We start from the raw sequence: 10,682 nt of genomic DNA, 5'->3' as shown, positions 1-10,682 counted from the left end.
GCTTGCTATGTTTCTCTCTAACATTGGTCCTGGCTATACATGCAGTAGTCAGTCAGACTATTTAATTACTGTTGCCAAGAGAGTTGTTCCTTGGTGCTGACGTCCCCATTAAATTGAAGCGTAATCAATTAACCATATTTCATTGCACATACGTTAGTAATTAAAGTATTAATACCTGATGTTTGTTTTCAACATTTCGAGAAAAAGTACCAAAACTTCAAAACATTAAAAATTATTTTCTAAATAAGGCAGAATACCAGTGATTACTGCTAATGATGCTGATGCTGTCCACCATTGAAGCGAGCTTTTCTCTCTCTTCAATCTCACTAATTTTAACACCAAACTGTAGGATTTAGTCTCTAGTCTCCAACAAAATACATTATACCGTATATGTTTTTAATAAATTTTTACTGAAAGTATGTTATAGGTGATCGAGGAAAATGCTTTCCCTCATTACTGACTCGTTACAATTTCTAGCAATTGAGGCAATCAGTAATCCTCACATAGTGTGATATAAGTTGCCATAGAACTTTTCTTTATAATTACAGAGGGTTAACTGAATCTCATATTTGACTGACTTCAACTTCAAGCAGGGAGGATTATGTGGAAACCTCAATAAACACATATATTGTGATAAAATCTAATAATTTTTACAAAACACAACATAGAATACGATTTTCTTAATCTCAGAAAGGGAGATAATCGTACTCTATCATTCTCGATTGATTTTAAATCCAAGAAATTCGAATGATTGTAAAGCCTCAAAAGTATGTGTTATATTTATGATAATCTAATATTTTTACGAAAGGTATCTTCGATCATATTTTTTAATCGATGGGTGGAGTAATCGATCTCACATTAGAGGACTAAATTCACGGCAAATTCTTGACTGAATTTAATCTTACGCACTGGGGATTACGAAAAAGGGCCGAAGACAATTTACATAATATGAAATCAAAATCGAATGAGTTTTCCGAAAGTTATAGTGTTACTATAACAAAAATCGGGAAAACTCATTATATTAATCCTTAAAATAATTTTACCTTTTTGCAGGATGCACAATTGGATAGTCTCAAAGAAAATGTTCAACATATTACCACAAATCCACATTTTTGAAGAAAATGTCTTTTAACACTAGAGATAAAATAACCTTTTCGTTCTTGGCACATTTTAACCTCATAATTGTGGGGATAATCAGAATGCTGTAGGAAAACCATGTATTAAATTTAATAATAATCAAGCAATTTTTACTTGGTTTATATTTGTAAATTGTTTTGCATATATATGTACAAACTCACAACATGGGATTGGTTTTACCCCATTTACACCTTACTTAAACCATAAAGAACAGAGGTATTTCTGTAAGTTAAGGGAAAGCACATACCAAGAGTATTATTAAAATAAGGTGTGTTTTACGAGAGTTGTCGTGGAATAGATGGACGGATATGCCGTAGCCCAAGTACTAATCGAATCAAATGATTAGAAGCTTTACTACTTGCTTCAATTAGGATATAATGTCAAGGAGATGAATGGAATGTTACAATTAATTTTATCCTATTAGATAGAGATCAGTCATAATCTCAAATTTTTCTAACTTGGTTTCAGACTCACAACTGAAAGAATAACCTACTATACAAGATTTTAAGGATGAATATTTCAAAGAAGCTACATAATGTAAAATATATTATTTTTGCTTCAAGTAACACAAAAGATAATTCTTCTACATTGACTATGTTTTTATTGCTTATAATAAGCATAACACTCGATATGCATTATGTTCAGGAACATTCCAATTCTGACTTAAATAGATATGATATAATTACCTTTCGATTTTAAAAATATGCACATTTCTGTCAATCACTTACATGAATTCAATGTGTGTGGAGTAGACGGATTAAGTGGAGTGACGGTGCTTCTTCTTTCAACCGCCAAGAACTTTTAATCTGTATACGAAATGTGGTATCGGAGGTTCTTTTGTTTCAGATAATGCGAATTTGTGTTTTATTTAATGAAGGCAGTATGACAGTTGCAAGAGTAAGGAAAATGTGACAGACTAGTAAAATCAGGACACACTGACTTGTTATTTTCCATAATAGTTTTCATAGTATACATGTAAGTCTAGCCTTTTCGGGAGAGGTGGATTTCGAGAAAATCACTTAAGGGCGATTTTGTTGAAATACATTTCGGAAGAACTAGCAACCTTGCTCAGGGATTTCCATCATATAGAGAGTAATTCAATTTATGTGTCAATTATGATATACACGAGATATATAACGAGATTTTCGTTATATTTTATATCACCCAGTTCGAAGATTAAAATAAATAACACACTACCATTGGCACATTTAGTTTTTATATATATTTTTGCAAGAACCATCTCTTATCACACATTAAAATTATATACAGTACAACTTACTTTTATTCTCAAATCTCCATGAAAAACTTTCTGTTGTCTTAGCAACACGAAACTATATCTATCATTATATAAATATCTATCTATCTCAACATATATTCTACATTTTTCTTCTTCTTCTTCTTCTTCTTCTTCACAACAGATTGTGCACTTTTAAGCACCGTTGCCTAAAGTATCTACAATTAAAAATGGAAGTAATTCACAGATATCAGATATGCAATATTGTTGTAAATGGAAGTACAGCTAAAATTGGATTGTAACTTAGTATGCTAGTAAGTAGTCATCATTTGTCTGCACATATAAGGAAATGAAAATAAAACTGTACACTCCCATTCACCGATGTTTGTATTCTTCCCCGCTAATGGAAGTACACAATCGCAATTTAATTGTTTACGCTTCAATATTCCCATTCTTTAGGCATCAAAAACTAATATTTACCATAAATTTCTGAATTCAAGACGAGGATTTTAAGTGCAATTTCATGACCAAAATATGGGGTCGCCTTGCTTGTGCGACACAAGATGCGTTTTTTATGGAACAGGATTTCAAAACTTTCACCAAGCTCTAACTTTGACCCCTTCTTTGCCTACGGCTTTAGCCTTGAATGTTCGTAGATTCAGTTGATCGACAATTCCAATCCGATCTGTACCTGATTTAATTTTTAGTGCAGTTTTATAGTTAAGTTTCGAAAATATACCCAGTATATATAGTAAATGCAAAACGGGAAGTCTTCTTGCGTTCGGGGTCGTCTTGGATTTAGAACCCGATAATTAGGAGAATCATTTCTGTCACTGACACGTACTAAGGGATCAACAACCTACTTTTAATAATAATTTGGTGCATGTAGACTCAGTATATTACAAGTATTATGTGAGTAAAGGAGCATTTAGGAAAAACAAACAACAAATAATGTATTTTGCCAGATAAATAAATAACATTTTTCCATCGAAATAAAAAAAAAAACTGTCAGCTGCTAATGGATACAAACGACATACTTCTTAACGCCACATAAGCTAGGTTTCTTCAGTTTTCTCGAAAGTTATAAATGAGTTTTTACACTTATACATATAATTTTGTTCATCTTAATGAGATATATTGATTCGTATATGTCTCTTCGTTGCTAATTTTTTTAGTTAAATGCTAATAAAGTTTTCCTAGAAATTCACAATTATAAAGGATTACTAATTACAAATGATTAACTTAGATAATGCGAGCAATTATTTCGGAGTGCAGGAATATTCCATTGTATTTGCAGATTGCAGGAGACTGTTACAGGGCGGTATGCAATTTGTAGAAACTATATTGAGTACTGAAATGTAAGTTTGCACATAGGTTAAAGACAGTGTATAGTATGTAATCTTCAGTTTCCCTAGAAAATATTGCTTGCTTGGGAAGTTAATAAAAGTAATGAATATGAGGCAACAATAAATCCTACTACTCGTATATACATTTGTTAAACCTAGCCACTGTAATTTATCTGATTGTAGCAGGCACATTCCAGCAAAGAGTATTCATATAATGTGGAAAAATAAAAAGTAGACATTGTTGAAATTTCAACTTGCTCAAAAAGAATATATGATTCACAAAAGTACTCAATTAGGGTAATCTAAAATGCAGGGAACATCGAATTTAACTTTTGAATATTAAGTTAAAATGTCTCGGGGACGTGGAGAGAAAATAAGACATTATTCGCTAAATTCAGTTTATCCAGGTTAGATCCAATGAGTTTCTATCTGTTAATATTCTATAACGGTGAATATCCTGGTATTTGAAACGACCCCTACATATGCATTAATAATGAATTTACTTGATTTAATTTTAGATCTACTTAAAAGAAACAAATATCTATTCTAATAAGAAAGAAATAATATAAATATGGTTCAAATGGTAAAACAAAAGTTAGAGCAGATGTGCTAGTTTTCCTAGTTTTAAAATAAAAGTGAGAAATATCGACTATCAAAATTTGAAAATCATATCAATGTGTCTAAAACCATTAATCATTGCTTTTCAGAAATTGTCGTTTCTTCCAATCTTTAGATATGATATTATAATGGTTCCATAGATAAATAATAATTCTTACAAGTTGGTCAGTTTATTTTATTTTCTAAGTTTTATTCAATTATGTTTATTTTCTTTTTATTTCATTCTACTCAGTTTGATTTTAAAAGCTAAAATCTTAAAGTTCATGCAATAAATGGTAGAAACTACACTAGATAGGTAGTAATGTCTTCAATAGAATATGTAGAATAAATACGATTTTTCTAATGATTTTTGTAATATATTTGTGTAACACTATATATACACTGATATAATGATTTCAGATCTTCTTGATGATGATCTAATAGCCTTGATTATAACCTTCTTGATTGGAAGCGGGGAAACAAATGCGAGAGCATCATCATTTACCTGTTATGAGTTAGCCATCAATCCAGAGATCCAGCGGAAACTTCATGAAGAAATAGACACATTCCTAGAAAAACACAAAGGAGAGCTCACCTACGAAAATCTCCATGAATTGGAATATTTAGACAGGGTAGTGTCAGGTAAGATACATATATATGACTAGGGTTAGTGTTAGTGAGCCTTTAGTTTAAGCACCTTATTTTTTATCTTTGTAGGAGACAACACCGGTTGCGTGGATTTTCTCGCGGTTCTCCTGTTTTGTCACACTGTTCATTCCACCATTTCGTTCATTAGTATTCCTTGTCTCCTTTAGCACTGGAGCATAATCATGGGACGTATGTCTGTTTTGAGAGATATTAGCTTTGCTAATATCTTTTCATACGTGTTGGTTATTAACTCTTCCAAATATCACTGAGCCAATGATAATAAGGCTTAACACTTGTAGCCTAAGAATTGGAACTTTACTGTTTACTTGGCTCAAATTTGAAAATCTTAATAATATTCAATTTCATGAACTATAAGGATTTGTTTTGTAAATTTGCAAGTTCTTAAGCTGGAAAACTAGTGTTAAACCTTATACGGTGTGATCAACTGCTGGTTAGAGTATGAACATTATAACCAGTAGTGCAGGGGTTAAGAAGCAGTAACGATCTTGGGATTTTCTAAGTAGTGCTAGACTGGTTCCTACACCGCAACAACCACGCAGTTAGTATTGAAATGTTAATAATCAAGTAATCGTACCAAAAGTTCAGAATTAATTTTCAAGCTAGACGAACAAAAGCAAGTGAAATGAAATGAAATTTCTGTGTCTACTTACCATACTTATGTACATTAGATTAAATGTAACGGATGATTGATGAAGGAGAGTAATAATGAAAATAACTGATGGAATGATAGAAGAAAACAGAAGAATCTCGGAAGAAGTCATGGTCTTTATAGTGTCCCTCACGAACTCACTTGGCGAAACAGGGACCTCGAGCACCAGACGTGAACTCTCTATGATTTTCTTTCTTTCTTTTTCTTTTTCTTTTCTTGTTTTTTTTTGTTTTTTTGTTTTTTTTTTTAGAAAATTAGGCCGATTAACAGCGATCTCGGTAACTGTATCTCCTAATTATCACATTCTCGTTAATTTAACTTTTTTACTATCAACCTTAATGATAGGGACATAAACACACAGAAATATTGAGGACAATTAAAATTCTGACCACGCTCTTCAGAGATACTCGAATCTCCAATGGTTTGTGCCTCACTTTCTAGATATGAAAGAGTATATTTTATACTTTACAAAAGTTCATCGCGAGTAGACTTTTGTATATTTACCTATACATAGTTGTACTCTTCCTTTGAATTTGAAATTTCGTAATTCTAAGTTCCGTAACAACATAAATAACTACAGCGAAGCTTATTTATGTAGTGAAGATTATGACACAAGAAACAGAGCTCCACGAACTGAAGTACAAATGTGTTGAAAATTTATAAATATACGTTATTCAAATTTTGCATCTTATGAGTTATGGCTACTGATGTATAGTTTATTTTTTTAATGTAACTAAAGTCATCAATCTTAAATTTACTCCTCCTAAGACGTCTAACAATAGTTACTATTTTATCCAGTGTCTAATTTGAATTAATTATGCAATGACATAGATGTATCTAGTGATATTTTGTTGGGTACCTATGAGAATTAAGTCACCCTGGCAGAGGAGCTGCCTGTGTATTCTAAGTGTGCTTAATATTCTTCCTGAGGTAGTGTGAGATTGGAGTGGTAGGATCATGGCATTATTTGTTATGGTTATGTATTCGTATGTAAGCTATATGAGGAACCTTGTAAGGGCAAAGTTATTCAATGTTGTTAGTTTATGACCTTTATTATGTTAATTGCAGTGTAAAAGTGTGTAAGTAGGTGACTTTTGGGAGTTTTGGTATGCTGAATTGTTAAAGTTCTTCTTTTGTATATCTTTGGTTGAGAGAGGTGTGTTGTGTAAAAGTATAGAAAGTTGTGTTGGAAAGATTGTTTTGAAAAACTTCTGCATCACTTGTATAAGAGTGTATTGATTGTAGTAAAAGCAGCAGCTACAGAATAAGTGCATATCTATATAGTAATTTTATTCTTAGAGCAGTTAAAACATACCTGTACCAAATATCCATGCCCATAATTACTCATTTATCGATATAGTAACTTCTTATGAAATCGTTTAATTGAATCCGTATCAATGTCAGTTTGCTTTATGAACTTAGTATAACATTAATTTGCTTGAACGTTACTTGATCTGCAAGTGACAATATTTATGTATTTTGTATTTCTGTATTGGATAATGAAATGTCAACAGAAGGTTTAAATCTTAGAAGAAGTATTAATTTAAAACCTGCAATTTTTGGCGTGGGAGACCCGGGTTCGATTCCCGGCAGGAGTTCATGTGGTTCAGATTCCACATTAAGCTGTAAGTCCATGTCTCATATAGCCTCGCTGTTGAAACAGAAAGTAAACCAAAAAACAAATCAAATCAAAACCTGCAACTTTTATGAATTTATACTCCGAATTGATCATTTACTTCATTTTTTTCAGCAGCCTGTCATGGGCATACCAACATTTAGTACATCACCATTATTTTATAGTAACTTCTAGAACAAATTTAATTATTTTCAATAAATAGGCTTAAGAGTAATAGAGCATCCTTGTCTCATATTAGTCCCTGTAGAAAACCTTGAATTCCGCTTGCTGAAATATCTTCCAGACATGATGTAAATTGTTTTACTGAATAGAATCTGTGTATGTAATTCCCTTTATCACCCTTCAAATGAAATATTTGAATACAAGAATGTAAAATCAATTTCTGATTCTCGCAGTTTTGAACTATCTTCAATTTGCTTTATTGCTTTATTTGTTGTTGTAATGACTTTCTGCGGCTGATTGACGGTCTTCTTGTTCCTTATCGTCATGATCGGTTGACAGTATATATGTTTAAGTGTTTTGGAACTGTTTAGTGACGCTGTTAGTAACCCTGTAATAAAGACGGTATTTTTTTCCTTCTGATTGTGCTTGAAATGTGAGGTTCTCTGCAGAAGCTTAGCTACATGTTATGCCTCCCAGAAGAAAATACCTAAGGACCCATCATTTTCCTTGGTAGAATGCAAGATAAGATGTTATAACGAGACTTCAGTATATTTGTGAGTAATGTGTTAGATGCATGCAACCACTATCATGTGAATGAAAATGAATGATAAGGAAGTAGTACAGTCCATATCAAATCTAATCACCGAAGTCTAAAAGTTAGAATAGCAAAAGTTATTTCTTATTTCATATGAACCATGTAAATTTTACTGAAGGAACGATAACCAGCTCAAACAGCTCAAAGTAGTGGTGGCTGCAATATACAGTTATATTTTCGTTTGATGAGATGGTCTTGGGAATTATCATTTATTGTCAATGTAGGGTGTATGGAAGAAAGATTGTTTGGTAGTAGGCTGTGTGAAATGTTGAGTAGTTTTATGTTCATGTTTGTAAAATTGCTAATTCGAATATTGTTACGATTAGTTCGCATATATTTTTCCTACATGGATAAAAGAAATTATAGCTTGATTTTGAGAGAGAGAATAACATGTGGTCATATAATAATAAGAATCTGATTATACTTTTGTAAATGTAGACTTAATTTTACAAAACGATGATCAGGTCCATTCTATTCTACGGTATTTATTATTCTTTACCAGAAACTTTCACAATGTATCAAAAATATGTAAGATAGATGCATTTCAGATCGTATGTTTGTTTCCAAAATTATATTTTTTTCATCATTTTTCATTACTTTTTTTTAAATTACTCGAAAAATTTTAAATAACTTTACGGAAAAGAACATCAGAAACTATCCATACTATTCAACACATGAAAAATAACACATCTTCAACGGAGTCTTCATTAAACCTCCAACTAGATGTGCTGCATATAGTGGCAATATTTAGACTTACTTGACACAAATTTCAGAAGTCATCACACAACTGTTTTAAATGTGATGTATGTAGGTAAAACATTAGAAGTAACCATCTATTAAAAATTTATCATTTGTGGTAATCCATATAAAGGTTTGTGTTTTGTAATGTGGGTGTTTAAATAAAAATAGAGTAATAATAATGTATCATGACTGGTTAGGGCTACTAAACGCCATCCCCAATTAATAATAGTGAGAGAGTAAATCAGCATATATATATATATATTGTGTATTTAAACAGGTATAAGTAACTAATTTTTAATAAATGCAGTAACATGTAATTGCGGTTTAAATAATGGCATCCAGCTCTCAATCCCATACACGAGATACTGTAACATTCACAAATATCTAACATTCTAATTTCGTAAGGTTGAATAACAAGTTGCGCAAATATAAATTTAAATAGTTATTATTTTCGAAGATAATTATAGAACACTACAACAAAGTACAAGAAAATTTACAATCTAATTAATTGAACTGAGTAATCGACTACCCTATGAGCTTTAAGCTGTATTCTTTTTAATTTAAGAATAATTAATTTTAACAATTCTAGTACTGCTTTATATCTCTGGAAATTATATACTATCATAATATCTAAATTTTAGACAAAAGCTGGAAAATGAATGGACCCTAATCACACTAAAACATGCAGCATACATTTGACCAGTTAAATTAAATTGCGACCTATTTTGACAGTATAAACAGATTTAATTACAGTTTAATAATCAAAATCATAGAACAGACTCACCAAATTTCGATGACATATAACACTGAGTACATTTCTCGATATCACAATAATTTTATCCAACTGATGATCAAGATGATCCAACATTATTAAAGATACTTTAACATTTACAACACTTGGTCACGAAGGATTCGACTAGTTCCAATTTTTCCTGAAATCTGAGGCAATTCGTATGAACAGAATTTCACGCAGAAGCTTTTACTTTCAGTCGTAAGATGGCACTGTTACTAACTTTTCAGTGTTATCAAATCATGTTCCACTCAAACATTTAATATATGATTTTTTAAAAATTATTTAAAATCCAACAGCTTACTAATATAGTTTTGTTCATCTCAGTAACACCTATCGATTGATATCTGTCTTATACTTAGATTTTATTTTCCGTCTATACGCTAATAGTATTTTCGATGTTATTAGCTCAACTATTTAGACAACGTTTATTTCTGCAACATATGTATTATATCTCTTTTTATTTATTTACTTGTCTAGTAACAATATTATTTTTGATAAGTGTGTTGCTATTATCTGATACCTTAATAATTTATTTGTTCAATTATTTGTTCAATAGTGTTGCCACTTGGTGTTTATTATTTTCTTTTTCTTTTTCTATTTGTTCAATTAGTTAAAATATAATATTTCGTCTACATATGCATACTATCTACGTTTTATTTATTTATATCTTTAAGTGCTTAAGTGCTTGTCTTCGCTATATGCATTATCACTTTTTATTTACAAGTAGCACGTACATCACTGTTACGAATATGTGTGCCAGCATTAGGAGTATACAAACAATAATACCCGTAATCTGCTGCTTAAAAATGTATTTTATGACATACAGAGTAAACAATCTAATAAACGATCTGTTCCAGTAGAATCATAACTTTCAAAATGATTATTGGTAGCAATGACAAACTTTTAAGTGCCATTAAAAATTGTTTTCTTCGAAAAAGAATTCACGACAATTTATTCTGAAGCATCTTATTTTGTTGAGCTCAATATACTCCATAGATTGATAATTTATATGTATTATCTTTGAGCAACACAATAGTTAAAGAAAAGAAAAGAAAATTTAAGAGTTAATATTTAATGATTTTGCTCTATTTCTCATTAACCATACAGTATATTGTCATCTTAC

General features: G+C 31.1%; 1 protein-coding gene across 5 annotated transcripts in view; it reads left to right on the top strand.

Annotated features, from left to right (window-relative positions):
* The window catches only part of LOC145668599 (cytochrome P450 6j1-like), a 48,353-nt gene that overhangs the window by 21,417 nt on the left and 16,254 nt on the right, over positions 1–10,682 (top strand). For all 5 annotated transcript variants that reach the window (XM_081736627.1, XM_081736626.1, XM_081736624.1 and 2 more), the window contains exon 3: positions 4,735–4,956. In XM_081736627.1, coding sequence (XP_081592753.1) covers positions 4,735–4,956 — 222 coding nt within the window. The remainder of the gene's footprint in view (positions 1–4,734; positions 4,957–10,682) is intronic.

Source organism: Thermobia domestica, chromosome 13 (genome assembly GCF_964235325.1).
Source record: "Thermobia domestica chromosome 13, izTheDome1.hap1.1, whole genome shotgun sequence".
Classification (NCBI taxonomy): domain Eukaryota; kingdom Metazoa; phylum Arthropoda; class Insecta; order Zygentoma; family Lepismatidae; genus Thermobia; species Thermobia domestica.
The sequence above is the reverse complement of the archived record's forward strand: the minus strand, read 5'-3'. Positions and strand labels throughout refer to the sequence as shown.